The sequence below is a fragment of the Pezoporus flaviventris genome, unplaced genomic scaffold (assembly GCF_033815535.1).
Source record: "Pezoporus flaviventris isolate CSIRO_AGI_PZ_B2104156 unplaced genomic scaffold, CSIRO_AGI_Pfla_v1 ptg000041l, whole genome shotgun sequence".
NCBI lineage: Eukaryota > Metazoa > Chordata > Aves > Psittaciformes > Psittacidae > Pezoporus > Pezoporus flaviventris.
This window is the reverse complement of record NW_026892589.1, coordinates 5469246-5494769: the sequence shown is the minus strand read 5'-3', so window position 1 is coordinate 5494769 and position 25524 is coordinate 5469246. Positions and strand designations below refer to the sequence as shown.

Below are 25524 nucleotides of genomic sequence, written 5' to 3'. Positions count from 1 at the left end.
TTTTTTATGTCTAATGTTATCTCCGTCTTCCACTGGTAATGAGAACACTTCTCAGTGTTTTCAGACCCCTACCAGCCACTTTGTGACTCGGTCAGGTTGCAGACGGGGAGCTCAGAGGAACTGGGAGCCCGCCCTTGGAACATAAAAGTGTCCATGGGAACACAAGGCTGGAGGATGCTCCTGTGCCGCTCTGCCATTCTGACTGCAGTTTTATTTGAGACTTGAGGACTTGAGCTAGTTGAAAATATTCCTTCTAATTACCATTTGCAGTTAGTTGTTCCCTATGCAGCGTAAACACCTGTGTTTGCAAAAGTCAGGAATATAACACCAAACACCAGTTTGTGTGTCAGGCTAGGGGGGGGACACACGTTAAACCTGATCTAGTTAATAAAACATATAAAAGCCTCTTTTTGATAAGTGTCAGTTTATTGGCTTCCAGCATTGGATGGGGTCTGCTTACCATCTGGACTTACCATCCCCCAGCTATAGTAGATCTTTTTACTGCTGTACAGACTCTAACTTCCCAGGTTTAACCTCCTAAGGTTAACCAGGATTTCTGCTTCCAGAAATGACCTCTGTTGTTTGAGAGCTCTGTGTGGGCATATTTGCAAATTCAAAGGTAAAGAGCCACTTTTGAACGTGGTTTAACCATTTCCTAGCTTCCGACCTTTGAACTGCAGAAGGTCTTTCTATGTATGTACATGAGCACGCTGAAGGGCACCCCTGACAGACATGTATTACAGAATCGTGATGGCTTCAGAGGTTATTCCGTGGGTACAACAGTCTGATGCTGCTGTTCACGGCAACACCGCCTGTACTTTGCCACAACAGAAAGATGGGGGCATTGTTTTCACCCACAAACAGACCCTGGAGTTCATCCTTCTAGCAGTAAATGCTGGGTCAGTGAAACGCTTGAGCACAAGCTGAACTTCATCAGTGTGATGTGACTCGTAACAAGAGGTGCCATCTAAGCTGTGGCTGTACCTCGCAGATGGTGCGAGGCCTGGGTGTGCTGGGTCTGCTCAGGGCTTGCCTGGACATTGTGCCTGCACCAGGGCTCCGGTAGGGCTGCGGCTGTCACACCTTGTCTTTCAGGCTCACCGCAATGTCATCACCTCAACATTTAAATACAATTATTTGTACAAGGAGCTGTTTTGCAGTTACGGTCTGGCTCGAGTCACTGCTCGCACCGTCCTGCCGCCACCACACAAACACCTCCACCTCCCTGGGGCAAAAAAGCACTTTTCCACCCCAAGTCACGGGAAGTTTTAGGGATAAAACAGCAGTTTTAGGATGCGTTCCAAGCCCATTGCGACGCCATTCGAGCGTTTGCTCCACGCCACCGGGAACAGCGCCCTCCGCCGCTGTCACCTCCAGCTCCAACCGCGACCCGCCCCGCCTTCCTGTTCCCCGCGTTCCCATTGGCTGCCAATGGAGGCAGCTGCTCTGCCAATGAGCAGCCTTTTTGTTGGCGCGCGGGTCTCCGGGGCTCCGGCGGGGGTTGCCGTGGAGACCGCCGGTGGGGCCGTGTCTCCGGGGAGCCGCCGCTCGCCTGAGGGAGCCGCGCCGGGAGCCTCGCGGCGGCCGCTCCCCGCCCTGCGCCGCCATCCCGGGGCGGCCCTGCGAGGTGAGTGTCCCGTCCGCCGCAGCACCGTGGAGGGGCTTCAGGGGCTGCCGGGGCTTTGGCCCTTCCCCTGCTGCGAGAGCCCGGCGCGGCGGGGTCGGCCCTCGCCTCCGTGGAGCCACGGTGAGGGGCGAACGTGGGTTCGCTCCTTCCCTCGCCTCCTCCCGGCCTTTTGTGCCGCCCGCTGGGACGTGGAGCCCGGCAAGCGGAGTGACAGGCGTCCCCGCTCCTCTTTGCGGAAAATGACCGTATTTCGGTAAAAGCGGCTTTTGCTAAAATGCGGCGGAGGGGATCTTTGCCCCGTTAAAAACAAAACCCGAAATAAAAATAGGGTGGTTTTATTTTGAAACAAATGTGTATTTGCAGTGAATGGATCCCAAGTGTAGCAACAACAACAAAAGCCAGGAAAGCCCAAGTCGCTCCCTTTGTTTCTTATCTTGAAGTTGGGAATCGCACGAGCTCTGGAAACGGAGCAGACCGTCGACATTTTTAACGAGGTTTTAAACTACTGAGGTAAAAGGAGACAAGATTTTGAATGCAAAAGGCTTTAAAGAGGTATTGTTGCCTTTTGAGGACGTGCCCACCTGTCATAGCCACAGATGGATCAGCTGAGACCCTCCTGTAGCTGAAAAAAGTTCAACCCAGTTTATAATACTCTATATTAAAGACTATTTCTTTTTTTTTCCCTGCTTAATTGACGTAGCTGGTTCCTCTGGAAGTGCTTGTAGTGACATGCTTTATTCCTAGATGTTACAGTACTGTGGTAACTCGGTCCACAGTTACGTTAGCAACCATGGACAGTGTAAAAAAAAGAGATGAAACAGCTCCCCACCTGCCTGACACACAGGTACAAAAGCTGTGTGGAGGCAATGTCATTGCCCTGTTTCTCAAAAGCATTACACTGTTCTGTTTGGTTATGTGCGCTCAGCTTGTGAACCCCAGAGAGGAAAGGTGCTAAATACTTGTTACAAACTCTCTGTAGAGATATAAAGTGGAATTAAAACTGTTTCCCCACCTTTTCTGTAGCTGCAGTTTCACTGGCAGTCTAACCGCAGAAGTAAACTCTTGACTGTAGTCCCTCTCCTGTTGAGTTCCTCTGCTGCCTTGAGCAAGATTATGTGGATTCAGCAAAAGACTTCAGCGATTTCTGAATATAGGTGTATCTGTAAGTGAACTTTAAAACCACTCGGGTTAAATATGTAGTTGATATCGTCTAATCATACAGTCTAATTTATTTAGATGCAATAAGCATCCACACTTCCTGTCAACACCTGGGGTGTTCAATATTTCTGAAGGACATAGCCATTAATCCCTGTGCATGCATTTTCTCCATTAGCAAAGCAGACCAGGAATGCTTCTCTTGAAAGAGATTTGAGGTTTTATTAATGTTTATTTACTTAAGGAGAAAAATGTTTTATTGCTGTGCAGTTGTCAGTCTGTTTAGCTGCAAGTGAGGAAAGTAAGTGGTGCATGGGCAAGCAAAATACCATTGCTGAATGAATGAGACCCTGTCAAAGCATTATTTTCGCTACATGCAGAACTAATCATGATGATGTATGAGCTAATTCAGCTTACAGTTCAAAACTCCCACTGCTTCCTGCTGTGGTTAATTCTGGACTTACTCTTCTATTAATGTGGCCTCCAATATTAAAGACTGTTTTTAGCCTGTCTCATGCATGTCACATTTTTTGTTTGAGTTGATGGGAAGGTTTTATGATGTAGCAGTGAAGCTTTTCTTAAAAAGCAGCACAGAACTGTCATTTTTTTTGCCTTTACTAACATAAAGTTTCAGGAAGGTAATAGAACATAAGTTCAGTTTCTTTTGTTTGTATATATCTAAGAGGTCTAAGAACTTGCTTTTGCCTTAGAAGGTGGTCTACACTCAGAAGAGACAAGTGTGTTATAAACACTGGTTCTGTTCTAGCAGGGATAGCAGTGATAGAAACATTTTTAATCAGAGGAATTTCCAGGCACAGGCAGTATTTTGAGCAGTAGGTTGACCAGCTGCTCTACCCTGCTGCAAAGTCAGTCCGACACAGATAACCTTCTATGTTTTCCCTCCTGTTTTGTAAATATCCATAAATGCTGTGGTATCCAGGCCTGAGAGTGCACTCTGGTTTGTGCTACAGGTAAAAGGTGCAGGAAGGATTCTAATTTTATTTTGGTAATGTAACTTAAGATAAACTCATAAGCAATAATGGTTCATGCTCAGAAAATGTCAGAAGCTTTTTTTGGTTTCACCTTTGTCATTAAAAGGATTCATGTTATAATGTTGTTAATATAATGTATGTTTATTAAGTATTTTGCAGTAACTGAATAATCTTATAGGCGTGATTACATTGCAAGTACTTCCACTCCCACCTCACCACCAGGACTAGGGTCTCGAAAGTCATCCTGAAGTAATGCATGTGCTTAAATTTGTATTTTGCTCTCTGCCTCTATTAAAATTCACTTTAATATTATTGTTCCTACATTATAGGGCAATTTATCCCTTGGCATGGGGGGTGGTGGTGACATAGGGCAGTTAATTGGTTGTTGATTAAAGTATTCCCAGCCTGTCTTTTATTTCTGAATGCTTCCTTTATGGACAAAATAAATATTCTAACCCTGTTTGCTTTCCAGACCTGTTTGTGTTAGGCCTTTCATCCTAATCCTGGAGAAAAGACAGTGAGAACAGCTGAGAACATGGTAAGTGCTTACTGAGATGCTTTTTGAGATGTTTTGGTAGAAATAAAATAGAAATTTTTCTCTTTCCACAGGACTAAGACTAAATTGGCATATTAAGAACATTGGGTTTGGAGTGATTGTGGTTATTCTTATTAAAGAATTTGAAAACAGTTTGCTGTAATTGTCTGTTCTGGGGAAACTGTTACTTGCAAGACACTTGAAATTTTGAGGTTTTTTTCAGCTGATTTAATGGGAGAAATAATTTTGAAGTTTCATTGTTTGCAATTAGTGATGACATTACAGTTCTTGTAACTTTATGTAGAGATCTCTCAGTATTGTCCATTTACCAAGTAAAGTAAAAATAGAGAAAACTTGACTTTGCGAAGGCACACTTGTAGCTGTAACATTTCTTGTTGCATCTCGACTGTCATTCTAGATCCGAATTGCAGCATTGAATGCGAGCTCCGCAATTGAGGATGACTACGAAGGTACCTTTAAGAGTCATAAGACACAGACAAAAGAAGCCCAGGTAAGTAAACTCACAATTTTTTTAATTATATTTAATAAAGTTGCTCTACAAAATAGGTTCTGTTTTTTTAAACCACAGGAAGCAGAGGCTTTTGCTTTGTACCACAAAGCTTTGGACCTTCAGAAACATGACCGATTTGAAGAGTCTGCAAAAGCTTATCATGAGCTGCTTGAGATTCGTCTTCTGAGAGAGGTCAGTGACCTTTAGAGAATGAAACTCTAGAAACTGGCTTTATTTGATATTATTTCATTTCTTTCTGGCTAGTTGAGAGATATCAGTGTTATCAATTGGCAAATAGTTTGCTGTTCTTTTTACTTGTGTGATGTCTAATTCCCGATGCCCACGTTGCATTTATTTTATCATTTCTAGGCAGTTCTTTCTGGTGATGAGAAAGAAGGACTGAAACATCCAGGCTTGATGTTAAAATATTCCACCTATAAAAACCTAGCACAGTTGGCAGCACAACGCGATGACTTAGAGACAGCCATGGAGTTTTACTTGGAGGTACAGTACAGCTGAAATAAAACACTGGAGCCTCAATGTCTGCAAATACTTGCCAAAATATAGATGTACACCTTTCAGCATACATCACTTGAATGTATGTCTGAATTCTGAGTAGTTGCTGACATTATATATGATAACTGGTCTACCAGTCAGTCCCTGAATCAGTAGCAAGCCTGCTAAAAACTAAAGCAGTGCCAGTCCCTGTAGACAAGTGAATATGCATGTCTGAAATGTGAATAATGGTGTTTGTTATGCTTTCTAGGCTGTGATGCTAGACTCTACTGATGTCAACCTATGGTATAAAATTGGCTGTGTGGCAATCAAACTAATCCGACTGCCTTTGGCTCGTCATGCTTTTGAAGAAGGTCTCAGGTGTAATCCTGATCACTGGCCTTGTTTGGATAATCTTATCACGATCTTGTACACACTCAGTGACTACACAAGTAAGTACAGTACACAAAAAAAAGTTGTCAAGATAGTGTAATTTTTACGTATCAGTAAAAACCTGTAATGATGCAGTTGTGCAGGAGAAAGTGTGTCTTGTGTAAGCAGTACCTTAGGTTATGATAGTGACCTTATGATAGAGATTTTGTAATTTCATGCTGAAGTATGGTGGTTTGTATCAATTCTGGCTACCCTAAAAATAAATGCTTGTGGCCTCTTAGATCAGAGTGTTCGCAAGAAGTTTCTCTTTAGACTTTTCTCTTGCATATATGTTGATTTTGTTTTTCTGGGCATTTCCAGCTACATAGTTCTAGGGTTTGTTTATGAAACTGCAATCATACTTCACAGCCTAGTATGATTAATTGTAGTTAGAGCAGTTGATACAAGAGACACCAAGATTTTACATTTGAGTAACATCTAGTGGATGAACTGATTCAAAAGAAGTTTGTGAGAGAAGCTGTAAGATGGCAGAAACACTGCATCTGATCCCTTAGGTTCAGCCCTCTGGAATAGTCCTAAATCTCTTCACTTGATTGCCCATGCAAGCAGAAAACTGGTGTGATATATTGCTTGTTCCACTAACGGAATCTGAAGTTCAGACATTTGGTAACATGAGAATGGTAAATGGCTAGGATTCTGCTTTATGATTCTAATTTCTTTTGTACAGGAACAGAGTCCTGAAAGTAAATAAAAGATACACTGCAAACATTGTTTAAAATTAATGGTACCCTTCTTCTGGATATAATACTTGGGAAGACATTGTAGGTTATTTTAGCTGTATGCATGTAAGCATTTGGCATGTTTCAAAGCTATTGGTCTAATTTATGTGAATGTCATATTTAGCTGGAATTCTGTGGTGTATACGAAGCCCAGAAATGGGAGCTTTTGAATGAATCAAAGCAGTCACTGACTATTCAATTTCTATTTCTCTGTCAGCATGTTTGTACTTTATCTGCAAAGCTCTGGAGAAAGACTGTCTATATAGTAAAGGATTGGTTCTGAAGGAGAAGATCTTTGAGGAGCAACCTTGCCTTCGGAAAGATTCCTTAAGGATGTTCCTCAAATGGTGAATGTCATTCTATAGTATGTGCAGCATTTGGAGTGTAAATTTTGGCTTTGGGGTAGTTCAGGAAAGCTGTTGAGATAGAACGCTTTTAAGCTACAACAGTGTCTTGCTGACCTGTCTTCTAAATGATAAATCAATGTTAACTGTTGGGGCTGCTGACAGAATGTTCTTCAGTAATTACTTTTGGAGGGAGGTAGAAAGAGACAGAAAGTCCATTTGCTATTGCTCACTTATTTTCATACCCAGATCTCTTGTAATCATCTTCCTTTGTTTCGTTTTGCTTATTTGCAGCTGATATCTGCAGTATGCATTTCAGTTTTTCTTTTCTAATTAAAAAAACCCCAAACCAACCAACCCAAACCCCACACATGTTACTACTTTTCCAAGCACTTACAAATTTGGAACTTAATACTTTTCTCATTTCAGTAAGTTTCAGGAAGTATTACTGATTTTTATTGACAAGTGAATACAGTCAGAACACTTTCTATGTTTCATTAGTACCAAGATGCAGAAATTCTTAGTTATTAAGCTTTCAGACCACTGCAACTCTGAAAATATTTTACAATATTATATTTGAGATATTAGTCCTTTATTATTACTTTTTTATTGCAGTACATAAAACTTTCACTAAAAGTTTGGGTTAATGTAGCTCTGCTAAGTAGAGTGTCTCTGTGTAGATTTTTGTAGTAGGAGTGGGTGGGAGGAAGGTAGGAGAAGAAAGTAGAGGCCTGTAAATTGTACAGGATCTAAGTTAACTGATAATTCAGCGTCAGAGCTGCTTCTGATACTGTAATATGTTGCTGGTGATGGTCAACAGAATTCAAGAGAAGTTAAGTTTTTAATTTAATCATGGTTCAGTCTCACTGAGTGTAATGTCATTGCATGTGCAGCTAACATCAGTACACTGTGTAAATTGTATGTGGTAATTGGAACATACATCCTAGTGTGCATCCTTCAGTTATGCAATAAATCAATCAAAACCAGTAATGTTTTAGATTAAAACAATATCTAAAATGTGAAAATACAGAGTATTTAGAAGATAGGGAAGAGAAAGGATAACAAATTTTAAGGCTCTAGGATTCTATGTATAGCAGTGGACCTTTAATAGGAAGCCCTCTTTAGTTAGAGAGACCCTGATTTATCAAGCTGCCTTAGATCTGGCTCTAAAAATGAATTGCGTGGTTTTGGCCACTTGGGTTTTGTATCTGGCTTGAGATATCTGAAAAAAGTGGATTATTCTTCACTTGCAAAAATTAATTTCTAGACTCAGACTATACAAGACAATTTTCAACTCCAAATTTTATTTGTGATGACGTGAGTTTCACAGAATAATATTTTAGAATGAAAGGAATTTCTCAGCCATACAATCTTTTTTCTGAACTGAAAACGTCTTTCCCAGAAAGAAAATAAAACCTCCTACTTCCCTTTCATTTCTCAGTGTTTGGAAAACAGAACAGAACAATCTCCCTTTGTTTTTTAATCTTTAAGAGAGAGTAAAGATTTTTGGAGGGTACATGCTTCTATATGCATGCTATAAAGCTTGTAAGATAGTTATTTGAATGCTTGTTTTAACGCTATCATTTTTGTTCCAGTATAGAGAGATATCAAATTAATCTTCTGAGGCTTAAAAAACCCCAGCGGACTCAAACAACAAAAGCACAACCAGCAAACAAAAACTTTAACCAGTCTTCGTTTCTTATTGTTTCTTAGTGACATGTCTATCCATAATGTCAATTTGAGTGCAGCCGAAACGGGAAGAATCATAGATGAAGCACTGGAATTACGAAAGAAAAGACAAGCTTTGCTAGTACGTGACAGAGAACCAGACCTCAGACTGGTCCAGCCAATTCCCTTTTTCACGTATGTCTTTGTCTTCTCTTTTTAAAAGGTTCCTCTGAAGCCACTTAGACTGAAAACTGTGTTGAGGTTCACCTATCTTCAGAACCCTTTCTTCTTGTAAAAACAAACCCCCCAGTGTTTTCATGTTTTACGAGTTTCTAGGTTGGTTTGCTGAACCCAGGACACTGTGCTTATGATTTAAGCATAAACCCCCTATCTATCACTTTTCAACCTTTGAATTAAAACCAGCAATGTAAAAAACAAACAAATATTAGTGAAGAATGTTTTGGCAGCCATTACAACTGTATTATTGGATTTTTCATATATGACTCCTTTGTATATGAACTTCAAAGTAAGTTTAGCTTTTTAAAAAATGGCTTTACTATTGGGATAATGGAAATTCAGAAAAAATACAGTTCATTATTTGCAGCAAGATGTAAGGATATTACTAAGTTGCTATATATGTCTTTATTAAAGCGCAAAAGATAGGGCTTTATTTTGGTTTTTTAATTGCACATTTTTCTGGAATATTAGTGGACTCTGCACATAGGTCCTGTTGCAGAAAAATTGCTTCTACCTGTGGATAAGGGTGAGGTTCTTTTGTTGTTGCTGACTGAATGCAGAGCCTGAAAATTGTTCCTTTGAAACTGCTTTTTTTTAGGGTTCAGTGTAATTTGCTCAGCAACTACTTCACAGGCCTTCTTTTGTTAGAGCCATTTTTTGAGATTAGACACATTATCGACTCGCATTTTCTTCCTACTGCAATGAACTCACCAGCTTCCTCTGAAAATCTTTTGCCTGCTGTCCCATTTTGTTCTTGTTTTTCTAAGTGGTGTGTTCTAGAATGAAAGCTCCTAAGAGCCTCTGTTCCAGGCCTGGAACTGTTAATGGTCCGTGTGACAGGAAACGTACGAGGATACTCTCCAGCTTTTCAGTCACAGGACGGATTTTGACACTCAGATATGTTCCTCTCCCACTGAAAAGCTGCTCTTGCTAATTTAGAAAATAATATGGCAAGAATTTATGAAGTTGTGATGCTGTTGTGTTTCCACATGCAGGTGGAAGTGTTTAGGAGAAGCTTTACTTGCCATGTATCACCACCTCACAACGTGTGACCCTCCTCGACCCAGTCTGGGAAAGAGAATTGACCTCTCAGAATACCGAGATCCAGTTCAACATGTGATGCTTTCTCCTACCTCTACTCCTGTCAGTGTTATTCAGCCAACTCCTGTCAGCACTAATCCAGTAGTGACAATACCAGATCCTGTATTACCTTATACACCAACGACACCCAACTTTCCAAGTCACAGTCAGAGTTTATTAGAACCAGGAACTACTGTAGGTGAGCAAGGTACTTCAGTCTAAGATTCAAGATATTTTTCTTACTTACCCGGGTATTAAAAGCACTACAGAATTTGTTGGGGAATACTGTCTTTAAACTGCATGTTGGTGGATTCTGAATCTTTTCAGCATATGGTAGGAAAAGTGAAGTTGAGCTCTGTAAAAGTAAGTTCTGTTAACCCTTCACATTTGAAAAGGAAGGCCACCTAAACTGCCTGAAAGTCATTGATTCCTGACTAAGACATAGGACCAGTGTTCAGGACAGTGGTCTTGCTTCTTTGTCTAATTGAATTGAGAGTCAGGTTGATTTGTTTTTCTCAATTGTTTCAGATTACAAACCTAACTTTTTCTGGTTTTGTGCTACGGAGGCTCACACTTCAGTTTTTCAGTCCTTAAGATTAGAAGAATCATGACTTCATCCCAGCAGTAATGCATATCAAGCTTTTAATGTTGTGAAGAGTCTTGAGTGCTTCAGAATGAATGAGCTATTACAGAAGATGACTGGATTATTCTGCTCATGTGTAACATTAAGAACCTGAGAGAAGCAAGCTGTCAGCTAGCTTGATTTGAAATCTGAGCAAGAGGCTTGAGTGTTTACATTGTAGCTGTACTTACATAGCTGAAATTGCCAAGGAGTTACCAGTATTTGGTTTATATTCATGGGAATTTACAGGTGTTTCTGGAGTTAAAGGCAGGCTCCTCTGATTCCCAGTTTAGAAACTTCTTGAAGACTAAATAATGAATTCTAATGAATAATGAAATGCAGAATTTTCAGTAAGTCTGCTTCTTGCCTCAGAGCAGCATTTTTATGGAAGATGCCACAGCCAGTTCATATTAATGATTAAAGAAAATTATTTTAAGATTTTGGCACTGTCTTCAGAAGGATACCAACAAATCTCAGGTGTTGCTGGAGGATAAAATAAATGGCCAGCCACTAATAATTACTTGTTTTCAATTCTGTTTCTAGGTGACATCTCTGCAGGTGATAAATCTAAGAAAGGTGTGAAGCGAAGGAGAATTACAGAAGATAGTGGTGAAACAGCAAAGAGGAGATCTGCTAGAGTCCGGAACACCAAGTGTAAAAAAGAGGAGAAGGTTGACTTTCAAGAGCTGCTGGTGAAATTCCTTCCTTCCAGGTACTGTACAGCAATAACTTCATCATGAGAATATCAGGAGCTAAGTAGAGAAAGCTGTTTGGGGTTTTGTTTGATTGATACGCCCCAACATTAAAACCATTAGACCCAGGTTATTTTTTTAAGCAGATGTGATTCATTAATAAAATTGTTTTAAATGAAAATAACTAAAAATTAATTGATAAATAAGATGGCTTTTGTCAGTATGGAACTGATTTAGAGGACAATGCGGATGTTAAAATGGGTGAGATAAGATAATACTGGTTTTGACAAAATTTGAGAGCTGGATATAAATCTCTAAATTTGCTTCAGTTAATGTAGTTTCGATGTTAAAAAATGCACAACGCGCCATGTTTAGGTTTCATTTACCAGTGAAAGCAAGAATGAGGATTTTATTGATACTGTGTTTTGTTCCCTTTTCATACAGATTAAGGAAGTTAGATCCAGAGGAGGAGGAAGATGCTTTCAATAACTATGAGGTGCAGTCAGAGATCAAAGAAGAGAATTTCCAGCATGTTGGACCACACAGAATGTCATTTGATTCTACAACATTTATGGAATCTGGTAAGGATTTTGTTGTAACTCCCACTCTTTCTCTGTTGTTTCTTCCATATCGTGTGCTTTATGTTCTGTATTTTCCTATCACATCTAGAAGATAGAGAAATAGATGTTATTTTAGAAAGAATAGAAATATCTCAGTTGGTGACAGGTATGTGGTTTTGTTTTTTTTTTTAAGTCTTGGGGACTGCTCAGTTACTGTGTGTGAGAGCTCTATTGTGTGAAGTTACCCATTTGAACAGATTGGAATGCAAAACTTAGCAACACAGGAGAACTGCTGCAATATTCGTGCATAAAACATTATTGAAACTTACTTATCTCAAATTGTTGGTTGTCTTGACCTTGAACATGTATGACTTTGTGTTTATCTGCTTTCCAGAAAAACAGGATGTTCATGAATTTCTGCTGGATAATCTGAATAATGGTGGGATCTTGGAGCTAATGATGAGATATCTGAAAGTCATTAGCCAGAAGTTTCTAGTAAAATGGCCTCCTGGCTTATGTGAGGTGGTCCTTAGTATCTATAATAGCTGGAGAAAGCATAGTAGTAGTCTTCCTAATCCCTTACTGAGGGACTCAAGTAATCAGCATATCAAGGTATGAAACACTTTTCCTTGTGCTTCTCTTTGCTGCTGTGTTGCTCTCTGTGTACCAGAAGTACCTAGCTTATGCAGCTAGATGCAGGTTTTGCTTAGCTCAGTCTGGGGAGCTGCATGTCCAAGCTTTATAAACTATGGTTTGCTGCAGCTTGCGTAACAGATTGTTCCTCATCTCCTGAACACGCATGGGTAATGTTATATGCAACTATACCTTATGCATAATCTGTGTGTATATATACACATACACACACACATATAGATGTAATATAAACTCTACAGATGTAAATATATTTTAGTCCTTTACTCTGTTGTTGCTCTTTTATTTTTCACTTCCCTCCCTTTAGTTCTGATAGGACACAAAGTTTGGTTTTGTCACCAGACTGAGATGCAGTATGACTGCAGTTTGAAATACTCTGTTTTTCAGATCAAGAGTATTTCTACTTCTTTTGCAAATAAACTGAATTATGGAAACTATGTCCCATTGACTTAATTTACAAAACAGACAAAAGCATTGCTGGGTAGCAAATGTTACATCTCTTACACATCCTGTGACTTTCATGTTTCTGTATATTTTCCATAAATATATCCTCTTTGTTAAACAAATATAAATATATTTATAAATGTATTCCCTTGGTTCTCATTATGGCTGCATAACTGCTCGCTTGTATGAAAGATCTAGAAAGTCAAGGTTTTGTAGCTATAGTGTTAAAAATCACTGTCCTCATGCTTGTCTGTTCTTTTTCATCCTTGAATTTATTTTAAACTTTATCTGCAAGCTATCCTAAGTGTAAGAAATCGATGCTTTTAGGATTGTAGAGGACTATTCTGGTAATGCGTATAGACTTTGAACTTTTTCATAAGCACCCTTTTTTAACAGCTGGACCTGTAGCCCTTTTTCCTATGTATTTAATCAGAAAATAGTGTATTCTTCACTACACAAGTCTACCTGGCAGAGATCCATGGTGATGTGATTTTTTTAATGTACTCCTGAACTTTATCCAGCAAGCATTAATAAGCTGATAAGACTAGAGTATATGCTCAGTCTCATGGAGATAAATACTGAAAAAAATTACAGCATATAGTCTTTTTGTTTCTGAAGTATCAATACTTCTGCTATATTTTGGAAACATGCTTTTAGCATGATTCAGCAATTGAATACAAATTCACATAAATACAAATACAAAGTTATTTTAGGCAGACAAAAAAATAGGGATGTCACTTTTTCCTTAACCTCAGGCAATGCTGTTTGACTGCCTTCTTCTATGAGCTGAGATTTTAATTTTTCTTTTTAAGGCTTCTTCTAAGTATTGTTTTGTTTTGTACTTGTTGATCTATAAATGCTATTATACACCTTTAGACAGAGGAAGAAATAGTCATAGCTTGGGGATAGAAATCCCAAGACGATAAGATGAAGGTTTTCTTTGAAGTAAATTTCAAATAATTTGGTGTTTTTTACTCCTCTTTTAATGTATTTCTTCCTGCGTACTCTTTTTTGCTGTCTCCATGCTTTTTCTGAAGGATATGATGTTGATGAGCCTTTCTTGCATGGAACTGCAATTAGATCAGTGGCTGCTAACAAAGGGGAAGAGCTCTACAGGTAAGAAATGGATATTACTTTCTTCAGACTTTGAAAACTCTTAAGTTATATGAAGAAGTGTGTCCAGGAATTCATTGGATTTTGGACCTATTTTTTCCTTAATCTCTTTCAGATCTGTATTTTATTGGTCTATAATTTTCTTTTTGTTGTTTTAAAGCAGATAAATACTGTTGAAATACTAGGATGTGGGACTCCTTTCATGGGATGCTAGTAAGTTTATGATAAAAGGTAATGAATTGATTTGCAGTTTCTCCACGAAATTGCCCTGCTGCCTCTGTGAATGGAAAGTTTGGCCCTGACTTCCCAGGAATTCATTTCTTGGGAGACCTGTTGCAGCTGTCATTTGCATCCTCACAGAAGGATTTATTTGAGGAAGGCTGGATGGAGTTTGTCACTCGGGTGTACTGGCTGAAAGCTCGCTTTCTAGCACTGCAGGTTGGTTTTACTTTTGATCTAACAAATGAAACTTTTCACCAAATTAAAATCATACCAGCTACAGCTGATCTGGGAAGCTCAGTTCATTTAAACATGTGGATAAAATCAGATAAAAACTTAGTGACTACTTAGATTCTACTTTTTAATATAATTAACTATCCCTAAAGGTAGATGTAGAAATGAAGTAGGAGGTCTCATGTGCAAAGCTACTATTCAGATATATTTAAGATCTAGTATTTGCTTAAATTAGCTTGTGTTCAGCCTAAAAAGTGTATTTGGGCCAAAGTTATTTGGAGCAGTATTGTGTAGTTGCAGAACATGGATTTTTTGGGGGACCTGAACTAGTGAATGCTATCAAAATCCCAGACAGTTGAAAATGCAGTTTTTAACTGAAGCAGACTCTTATGTTAAATTACTGTCCACTTGGCTTTTTTTAGGTAGCATGATTCTTTTTTTGGAGATGTTTAATTTAATATGCAGATTTTGAAAGAGTGTTTTAAACCTGAGGGAATACTTTGAAAGATACTTTTTACTTGATCCCAAACCTTTTCCTCTCCAAGTGTTGCTTTATCAGAACATCAAAGAGTTTTTCTATGCATCAATTATGTTTAAGTCGATCATGAGCTAATAACAGGAATCACTTTCAAAGTGAACTAACCAGTTCCATCCGTTTTTATTTTTGCACCTAAGGATTCCTTTCTCATGAATCTGAGGGAAAAATGAGAGTTCCTATATGGCTACTGCCATTTTTCCTTTACATTGTCAAGTTACATTTTGCCCATGCAGTTGCATTCCCCTCCTGAACCACTCAACTCTTAGTTGTAGAGAGCGAGTAGAATGCATTCCCTTAGCATAATATAAGAATGCTTGTTGACTCAGTGTTTCTATTTGCACAAATGGAAGAGTTATTTATACTGTTTTACTCCTCCATGTTTTTAAAGGAAAGGGATTTTAGCAATCGAAATTAATATTTCATATTTATGCTAGCTGAATTCTATTTCCCTGATTTGTTTTACCCGTAGCTAAAGTCACTGGTAAGATACGCTGTTTCTGGTTGTTGTTTTTTTTTTTTTTTTAATTTGAGATTGTCAATTGGATTTGTTTTTTATTTGGGAGGATGTGCAGTGGTAGTGCCTGCATTGAGTCGAAATATTTTCTTTCTATATGCTTTAGAAACCCTTGCTGCAAGTAGAACTCTAGGGTTTTTTGTTTGTTTTCCTCTGTACTGTTTCTGTAGGGAGACATGGAACAGGCACTTGAAAACTACGATATCTGCACTGAAATGCTACAGAGCTCCACTACAATGCAAGCTAAAGCTGGCAATGAATGCAGCATCATAATACGGTTACCTAATCTACATGTTGATTCTGTTGTTTCTTTAGAAGAGGTAAGAATTAACTTGCAGGTGTGTTCTCCCCACTCCAATCCTTCCCAGTTCCAAAGGTCATCTATGAATTAGCACATTTGTGATGAGCATTACCACATCTCTCGTAGAATTTTTCAAAGAGTGAAAGGACAGGTTCATAGTTCAATGATAATGTCAGGGCCATTGTAATGCTTTCAAAAAGACACCTTTTGATTCTGTTGGTCCTGTACAACTTAAAATTGCTTTTATGCAAAGTAAAAATATTAGAGCAGCTGCATGTAGAATGGTAGAATATAAGATTAGTGTTTTATTTTCTTTTCCTAAACATATATTTCCCCTTTGCCTAAATAAGCTGTTTTCTTCAGCAGCGTTTTCCACATTACAATTTACATATACTTTTAAGCAAAGGGATGTTCTTCTATTCTTCCTATTGCTGTTTTGGGGGATGAACTCCCAACACAGGAGATGCAGTCTTCTCTTTCAAATCTGTTTGATGGATGTGTTTTTGCAGTGTAGAAATGTGTGATTTGGGGATTTGAGGCAAAAAAGTCTAAAATAATTATAGCACTAAAGTCATATACTGCATAATAATTACAAATCTGTGGAATGGGTGACATATTACGTGGTAGATGTTTTCTCCCTGGTTTACATTCCTGTATGTAGCTGTGGCGTTCACACAGCTTTACTGCTAGGAGAAATGTCAGTAGTCAAATGTATGCGAAGACAAAATGAAAGTTGAATTATGCCATCTGTGATGTTTGCAGATTGAAAAGAACCTAAAATCTCTGGAGAGATGCCAGTCTTTGGAAGAGATCCAGCGACTGTATGAGGCAGGGGATTATAATGCAGTGGTGCATCTGCTTCGTCCAACATTATGCTTTAATGGTTATGGCAGAGCAAAACATCTGGAATTTGTAACATCCATACCAGAGAGACCAGCACAGCTGCTTCTCCTACAGGTTTGTTTTGCTTCTTCAAAGATCTTTTTATTAAGGAATTAAGATGTGTTCCTGAAAACTGGATGAAAAGATTTCTTGAGTGGATCTTAATGTTTTGTAAATGACTCGTTAACCAGAACATGGAACCAGACTTTTAATTTGAACAGCTTTAGCAATATGCCAGCTTTTGCTAACTGAGAATGTGGTTAAAGATACTAAAATGTCTGAGGCTGCTGTGGAATGTCCAGAAAAAATGTACATTCAAATAAACTTGAATCATTTGCAGAGGCATCTTACAGATGGATTCATGCTATCTGCATCTGCTGTGAATAGTTTCTGCTTTTGCTGATGTTGACTGTGTGGTGATTTGCCACTGTTTTGAAACTTTAAATTTACCTAACCTATGAATGATTTAGTGAGTTTATGGTGTATTGTATCTGTCCTGCATGAATGACAAACTATTGATAGACACATCCAGTGTGATTGCTATAAATATAGTCCATTTGACAGTATGAAAGGAAGCATACAGATGAGCTCAGCTGTCAGAACAATTTCGGGGAGGGGGGGGGTGGGTATTAAGGGGGAAGGTTGCACCAAAAAGACTGATGCTCTTTTAACTGGATGCAACCAAACCCTACAGCCTCCATGCCATCTCATGACCCAAACTTGGCAGAGTACAAAGAAACAGGAGGATGTTGCTATGATGCTAGCTGTATAGTTGCTATATTGTTATTTATGAAATAATAAAATGGTAGCACAAGATCATAAAGATCCAAACCCTGTTTCTATAGGGGCCTCTATTCAACTGCATATGTTAGACCTACAGCCATCCCTTCCCTGTTCTTTTTTTTCCATTTTTCTCTTTGTATCTCTTATTAAAGCAGAAAGATTCAGTGATTATTTTTTGAAATTTAGATCCTGCTTGTATATTTGTTATCCAGAGTCCGTGCACCTCCTGTTGTCCTTTTATAATGTCATATTTAAAGGTGTTCTCTTATCATTTCGTTAAAGTAACCGCATTAACTGTATATGTTACTTTGCCCTGCTGTGCATTCATGGTTTAAAATAAGCCCTTCATTCTTATAATAGATTTTTTTCATATTTACATTCCCTAGGAGTCCCTGCTCAAACTGAAAGATTACAAGCAATGCTTTGAATGCTCAGAAGTTGCCTTGAATGAAGCAATTCAGCAGATGATTAATATGACAGCAGCCTCTGTTAAAGAAGAGTGGGTTGCTACGGTAACACAGCTGCTCACAGGAATAGATACTTCATTATCATCAGTCAACAGCATCCTGAAAGACTCTTCTGTAACACCAAGCCTCGTTCGATTAACAAACAACCTGATTCAGGTAACCTGTTCACTTGCACTAGGAAGGAGGTATTGTGTGCTGCAGACCTTCAGACACAAAACAGCTGTTGTCTGAGTTGCCACCTACTCGCATTGATGGTTTGGGTGACATTTTTGTTAGGGGATGGTCAGGGGAGGATGAGCATTACCGTCACAGTCTTCATTTCTGTACGTTAGAAATGAGCTACATACTGAGCACACCCGTGCTAGGATCACTAACAGCAGGTACCACGAAGCTGCCTGGCATAAACAAAGAATGTGGTAATAAGATAATCTAAGGAACAACACTGTTTTCTAACGGGATTTGAAATGGTGGTAAATTGAAGACTGGTTTTGCTGGCTGGGTGCAGTTTGTAAGTTAGGGCACTGATCTTGGCTGTATGTGCTTTGGGCTAGAAGATGAGATCCCATAAGCCTTAGGAACATGGTAGAGTTGCTTGCAAGTGCTGGCCAAGCTATGGAGTTTTGCAGTAAAAACAAAGGATGGTGACAAGAGGGCAAGGGAAAAAATCATGTGTGGACTTTCCTATCACTGTTTCTGTCTCTGTTTCTATCGGTATGAGTACAGCTAACTTTAGCCTCTAAACAAAGTACTTTAAAACCTTAAAACCCACAAATGAATATTTTTCATTCCAGAAAATGGTAGACTCTCGGTTCCATTAAGGAGCAAGTCTAGTTAATGTCAAAATTCAATGTGATTGCAACTCTCAAATCTCCATTTATTTCAGCAAAAGCAAAGGACCTCAGAATCAAACTCTCATTGTGTAAAGTTGTATGTGTGTCACTATGTTACGGAATGTAATGGAATTTATTATTCATTATAATTTCCTAAACGGGTTTCTGCAATAAAAATAAATGATTCTTTATCTGCGTAAATAACAATAGAAAAACTGTTGTATGTGTGGAAAAATGTGAGAAAAACGTAGGACTTCTGAAATTCCTGGTCCTGAGGCAGTAAAATGAGCAGTTGTCCATGAGAAATGCTAGGACAATGGTTCCATGACACAGCATTGTGTTGCTCAAAATTTATTCAGTTAGATCATTTATACAGCATCTGTTAATGATTCTAATTGGTCTTTACCAGTTGTTGTAAGACCCAGTAAAGAATTCAGGAATTCTTATAACTAAGTTAAGTTCCTCTTCCTTGCTGGGATGCAGATAAATTTCTTGTACAGTAATGAGGCTTACTAACACTAAGAATTCACACATTTGCTTACTTTGAATTGTTTGTATATGGTATTAATGGAGAAATAACTTGTTGGAAAATAATGATGCAAGAGTAATGTTAGGGTAGGGGAAATGATCTTCTACTCTTTCCTGTACCAGGGTAATCTTATTTGTAGGATTTTTATTGCCTATGAGAAGCTCAGACTCAATTTTAGATTGTTTCCTTAGGATAAAGGAGGCTTCCTTAGCAACTTTGGGTTGTTCGGAAAGGGTTCACACCTGACCTTTATTTCATGTCACTTTATCTGTATAATGTCTGTTCCTTTATTAGATCATAGACTGCAGCATGGCGGTCCAGGAAGAACCAAAAGAGCCATATGTCTCCTCAGTGCTTCCATGGATAATCCTGCACAGAATCATCCAGCATGAGGAAGATGCTTTTCAATCCCTTTGCTGCCAGCAGCAGCAGAACCAGGGAGAAGAAGGTGAATTAGTTATTCTGTTTTACATATTGGAGCTAAGCTCCTTACTGTTTGGCAATATCAACAAGAAAATAATTGTTTGTCATCTTACCTTGTTGACTGAAGGAAGTAGAGGGGTATGCAAACATCACTTTCTTATCACAGAGGAAACTTCTTTTGCCAGGTGAAGCATTGGCTAGTTCGATTTAACTCAGTTCTGTGCTACTTAAATTATTTACCATCTTCTTTCTTCCAGTGAGTCCTGATACCCCTATGTTGCCTTCTTCTCTGATGCTGCTGAACACTGCTCATGAGTATTTGGGAAGAAGATCCTGGTGTTGCAATTCAGATGGTGCTCTTCTCAAGTTCTATGTAAGTGTTAGCGTCATAGAGTAATTTAGGTTGGAAGGGACCCTTGAAAGTCATCTGGCTAAGCCCTGTCTCAAAGCAGGGAACAATTTCAAACTTACATTAGGTTGTTTATTGCCTTGTCGTCATGTTTAAAATGCACTTTTAAAGCTACTTTCCTTCTTCTCCCATGCGTGAATGTTTCAGTCAGTTAATTTTGAATAGCAAAGGCTTGTTATTCCAGACCCCTGTCCAGAGGTATGTTTTCTAAACAGGAGTCTTCGTCAGATAAGAAATGTCTTTGGATAACTAACTCTGTACTGTAAAAACATCTTGCACGGGATGTATAAAGTAAATGATTTACCTTGCCCTGAAAGAGAAAGCATGGGAGAAGTGTTAAGTGATTATTCTGAGTACTTAGGAGAAATGTGGGCCTGTATCAGTCACTGATCCTGGTAAAACTTCAGTTGAATGACTTGAACTTTGTGATGCTTAGCTTCAAAAGAGAACATTTCTACTCTTTAAAAGTAAACAGATGTACTGTTTGAAGCTAATAAAAATTTCTAGTGCTTACCAGCATTCATCCAGATGACTGGTAACATTGGGCTTTATTTTTGCTGATGAACATATAAAACTGCTTGTGACTTGTGGGAAGGGAATACCTGATACTGAATCTATTTCCAGTTTTATCTTCTTTGTGTGGTAGCTCAGCCACAACTCTGCCCTGCTTGCAGCAACATTTTACACACAGTCCGTGTGGTGTTACCTGAATTTCGTCCTGAAGCTGTGATATGTTTGGCTGTTCTGCTGATAAATTTGACTTGTTTGATTACACCTGCCTTGGTTTTATACCACAGACTGAAAAAATAGTACTTCTGTTGTTTTCATGTTACTAACTAAACGTAACTTCAGATACACAATTCCTAAATGTAACTTCAGGTGTTGAACAAAGGGTGAAGAGAATGAAGGATTACTCTGGTCCTGTGTCTGAAGGCTGTTCTTTGCTCTGTTGTTCAGATGGGCATGTTAGAAGATCTAATATGCTCCAGAAATGGGTGTCTGGGCAGTAGTGCTGTAGCATTATTAGATGAAAGCAGTTACCCATTTGTTGTTGACCTTTTGAAGATTATTCCTTAATGTCTAGTTCTTACACCAGAAAAGAAATTTCCCATGGTTGAAGGAGGATACTTCTATGTGTTTTGCTGTTTCCTCACCTTACCCTTAGCTTAGAAACCAAAGTGCAGTCAGCTTTTCCCTGTGCAGAGTACTGACAGTCTGTTGGCAAAACTTGGCTGTTGGCAAAACCCCAACTAATTTGGTACCATGGCAGTTAACTGGGCAGTGCTCTACAGGGATATTACAGTGGCACTTCACAGATTCAGCTTGACTTCATTGAGGTTTATTACCTTCAGCCAAGAGAAAATCATGATTAGTTTAATTTCCCTTCTCAGCACTCCCTGGAGCTTATTAGCTTCAGCTCAGTGCCAGACCCCATCTGCCTCTGCATTTGAGCAGCAGCATGTCTAGGACAGTAATTTAGACAGCTGGGAAGGATGGCGTGGAGAGCCTGAGGGGTTCTGCAGGAGTCAGCTCACCCTGGTAGGGCTGGAGCTAATGAACAGTGTTTGAACTGAGGCTGACTCAGCGTAGGGCTATTAGATTACCTCTGCATCCTGCTCTCCTCAGTCTCACTGGTATTAGGAGCATAATGCTGATACACCTGAACTGCCTCTGCATGGATCTGCCTTGGGTCCAGAGGGTGGATTAGCACTGTGCTTCAAGAAAATAAATAGCTTGTCTCCACACTTGAGCTTGAACTCAGGTGCAGTGTTCCTGAGTGATGAATCTACTTGTATCTGTAGTGTGCCTGTATCCACAGCCTGGGGAGTCAGAGTATGGCCTGTGAACCAGGATAAATTGCAGATAATTGAGAGCTGTGAATGCGTTTACAGCTAGATCTTTGCAAATGTCATCAGGTACTTTGGAAAAAATCTTCTATTTTCGGCTGCAGAATTGCGCATTTAAACTAAAATATTGTATCATGTTATTGAGCCCAAGAATTTAGTTTTCAGAAACAAGCAGATGTTGGAAAGATAAGGAAGGATAAAAATAGGATTAATCATTTGAAGAGAAAGACAGCTTCAAGAATATTAAAAGTGTCATCATGTAATATTAGTCTATAAAACCTTCTATAGATGACCTGGCTGCTCAAGCACATTGTATTACTTGTGGCTGAAGGTTGTGTGCAAGAGATTAATATGTAGTTAAGTCCTTTAAGAGCAGTCAAAGTTTGAATTATGAAGACCAGTTCTGGGTTATTGCCAAGACTTTAAAAGCTAATGAAGAACACAGGAGGTTGTTTTTCATACTGTTCAAGTGAGAGTTCTGTTAGTGGTGTTAGATGTGATTTTGTGAGCAGCAGCAGAAATGCCGTGCTTTTATTAGGAGTATCCTGTGATCTTACATCTTCCTTTTAACTTATTTATCTACACTTTCTACAAATTTCAAACTTTGTTCATAAATTTGTACAGGAAAAGTAGTGGAAATGAGGTGTCTGCTGTGACTCAAAAGATGATTGCTGTGACTCAAAATGTCATTGAAGTGCCTTCTAAGAATTGTCTTTACTCTTATTGTTCAGGGGTTTGGCTCTTAATAAATGGCACTTTGTTCTTAGCGCAGATCTTTTAAGCAGAAGAGAGTTAACATCTAATAGTTAATCCCAGCACTTACAACCAAGTTTCTTACATGAAGAGTGACAGAATTTTGCCTTGTGATGATGTGCAGTGTTTTGTGTCAGGAAAGCCAGTCATGACGAGAAACTTCTTGTACCGTGCATTGTTTGCATAAATAATAGAATTTACAATCCTAGATGTTGAAAAAGGAGCAGGTAGCTAAAGTAAAAGTAAGATAATCTTTTATACAAATTGCAAATAGGTGAATGCTTTGCATTTTTCATTTATAACTGCAAAATTTCAGTTGGGTGTCGTGGTTTAAACCCTAGCCAAACAGCTTGTTTACTCACTCCCAGTGAGTGGAGCCGGGCTGAGAGCAACTCCCAGTTACCCCCCACCCTGGGCATGACGTGCTGTGGTATGGAATACCTCTTTGGCTAGCCTGGGTCAGGCACCCCGTCTCTGCTTCCTCCCGGCTTCCCCTCCTCCCTGGCAGAGCATGAGCCTCACAAAGTCCTTGGTCAGGGCAAGCATCACTTAGCAACAGCCGAAAACATCAGTATCACCAGCACTGTTCCCAGGCTGGAAGTCAAACACCACACTGCACCAGCTACCACGAAGGAGAAAAATGACTGCTACTGCTGAACCCAGGACATTGAGGAAACTCTTAATCAGTGTGCTGAGGAATAGGCGTGGCTGGTTGGGAGAAGCTGGTCCTACTAAAGTTGAATAAATGAAAGTGGATTTTTTTTTTAGGAAAATGCATAAAGGAAATTACTTACCAGTTAATAGAACTCTCCTGGTAGTATACAGCTTCCTAAAACTTTAGAGGCATATCACAGTGAAGAACTTGGTATTTTTCTGTACCCTTCAGTCTCCCAAATGAGATTTACAGCAGCAGCACTTCTACCACCTCAAATGAATTTTCTTTAGGTCTGCTTTGATGCTGGGGATGCATACACAACATATTGCTGTTGGATGTTTAAGGTAAAATGAATGTCATTGCTACCTACACATTTCATTTTTTCATTTAAATTTCATAGTGGAATAAGTTAAAACTGATTCTTAAACATCAGTGATTAAGTGTGGGTTTTGTTTTGGTTTTGAAATGAAGATCCAGAATCCCACTACACAGATTATTCTTGGTGAATATGTTTTGATTGACTTTGAAATGTCTTCCTGGAATGTGCTCTTTTTTGGCTTGCTTTTTAAGGACAGAATTACCTTTCATCTTTGGCATTCAGTTGCAGGTCTTTTTTAATGAATGTTTTAGAGTAAAAAACATCTTCCAAAATGTGCTACTGATGGGTATTTTTTTCTTGTAACGTTGAAGTTAAAGATAGCAACTTGCTACAGTGTTTAGTAATTTGGGATCAACCCAGACACTCTCCTTGGTGTGTAGCTATCTATATGATACTGTTCATACTGTGCAATTCTCCACCCATTTCAGTCAGATTTTCATTAGCTGTCGTTTCTTCTTCCACAAAGTCCTTTCCATCGCTCTTTTTCCATGCAGAGGAAATGAATGTTTGTGAATTAGGGTAGAAATTCTTTGGTAACTTTTTCTTATTCACAGGGGTGACAAAAGGAACTTGGTGTGCAGTGGAAAGCTTTGAATGATCTCCAGTCTGAAACATTAAGCTGATATCAAATCACATTGATTAAAGACAAGAATTCGTAAATTAATATAGGAAAATAAAAAATGAAACCACTTGATTGCCATTCCAGTGCCATTGAAATTACTTGTGTGAGATGGGTTTACAGAAATATGGGTAATACTGGGTTGTAATTTGGGAAAAATACATGTAGTGCCTTAATGTTGTTTTCATTGTTAGCCTTCCAACAGCTAGGCAACTTCATGCAGTCTTCAGCTTCCAGATATTTTTCATTGGTATTTGTGATGTTACAGGTTCAGGTACTACAAAAAGAACTTGCAGCATCCACTTCTGAAGATACTCATCCATACAAAGAAGAGCTGGAAACAGCTTTGGAACAGTGTTTTTATTGTTTATATGGTTTCCCTAGCAAAAAAAGCAAAGCAAGGTACCTAGAAGAACATTCAGTACAGCAGGTAAGATATGTATTATTTAATGTTAGTGGAATATCCTGAAGTGATGGAAGATACACCTTTGTTTGGTTTGAATGCCAGATATTATATTTTGGAGAAAGATTACTTTTATTTCCTTGTAAAATTTATGTATTTTACATATTGCAGAAAATAATTGAAAAAAATGTGGAAGCCTTTGTGAATATAAAGATATTTAAAGTGAAATGCTAGTGTAGTCATAGTCATAGTAGTGTGCCATTTTGAAGCTATTCACAAATCAGTCTTATTGAGCCATGACTTTCCTGTTTTCAACAGACAAGACGTTCGAGCTTGAGGAAAATTAGAAAGGAAAACAAGTCAGCTTGAGAGAAGAAAACTTTAGCAGCCAGCCCTACAGTTTGTGAAAGTGAAAAATGTCATTGTTAAAAATTATGCAAGTAAATTATATTATAGCTTATTTTGAAATCCATCTGGTAGCCTTTTATCAGAAATATGTGAAATTCAGTTGAGTTTGGGAGAACATCTACAGATGCCTTGGGAAGAGCATTGAAGTAATAAGAAAGGGACAGAAAAAGCAGGTCAGCAATACTCTGCCTTGAAACAGCACTGATTTTGTTCAGAAATCTCAGATGATTTTTGCATTTACCAAATGCAAGTGATCATAGAATTAGAAATTAAAAGCAGTTTCATACAAGGAAAATAACTGTTTGGCTTCGTTGAACTGACATTTTACAATACACAAATACTATTATGTTATTCATTGAATATTTGTGAATTCAGTCTAGTAAGCTTATCTGTTAGAAAAGGAAGATAATGAGAACATGGGAATAACAAAGAA

General features: G+C 38.7%; 1 protein-coding gene across 8 annotated transcripts in view; it reads left to right on the top strand.

The window, feature by feature from the left end:
* The first annotated feature begins 1492 nt into the window (after positions 1-1492).
* The window catches only part of CABIN1 (calcineurin binding protein 1), a 108869-nt gene continuing 84837 nt past the window's right edge, over positions 1493-25524 (top strand). For 4 of the 8 annotated variants that reach the window (XM_061465989.1, XM_061465991.1, XM_061465985.1 and 1 more), the window contains exons 1-20: positions 1493-1627; positions 4247-4312; positions 4728-4820; positions 4899-5012; positions 5190-5324; positions 5587-5767; positions 6705-6834; positions 8545-8694; positions 9732-10024; positions 10982-11150; positions 11575-11711; positions 12085-12302; positions 13823-13901; positions 14149-14336; positions 15574-15723; positions 16467-16661; positions 17756-17992; positions 19490-19643; positions 19876-19991; positions 24549-24710. In XM_061465989.1, coding sequence (XP_061321973.1) covers positions 4310-4312; positions 4728-4820; positions 4899-5012; positions 5190-5324; positions 5587-5767; positions 6705-6834; positions 8545-8694; positions 9732-10024; positions 10982-11150; positions 11575-11711; positions 12085-12302; positions 13823-13901; positions 14149-14336; positions 15574-15723; positions 16467-16661; positions 17756-17992; positions 19490-19643; positions 19876-19991; positions 24549-24710 — 2904 coding nt within the window. In that variant the 5' untranslated portion in view covers positions 1493-1627; positions 4247-4309. Of the gene's footprint in view, positions 1628-1914; positions 2180-2650; positions 2790-4246; positions 4313-4727; positions 4821-4898; positions 5013-5189; positions 5325-5586; positions 5768-6704; positions 6835-8544; positions 8695-9731; positions 10025-10981; positions 11151-11574; positions 11712-12084; positions 12303-13822; positions 13902-14148; positions 14337-15573; positions 15724-16466; positions 16662-17755; positions 17993-19489; positions 19644-19875; positions 19992-24548; positions 24711-25524 lie in introns of those variants that run through there. The other 4 variants (XM_061465990.1, XM_061465988.1, XM_061465986.1 and 1 more) reach the window with 3 other exon arrangements.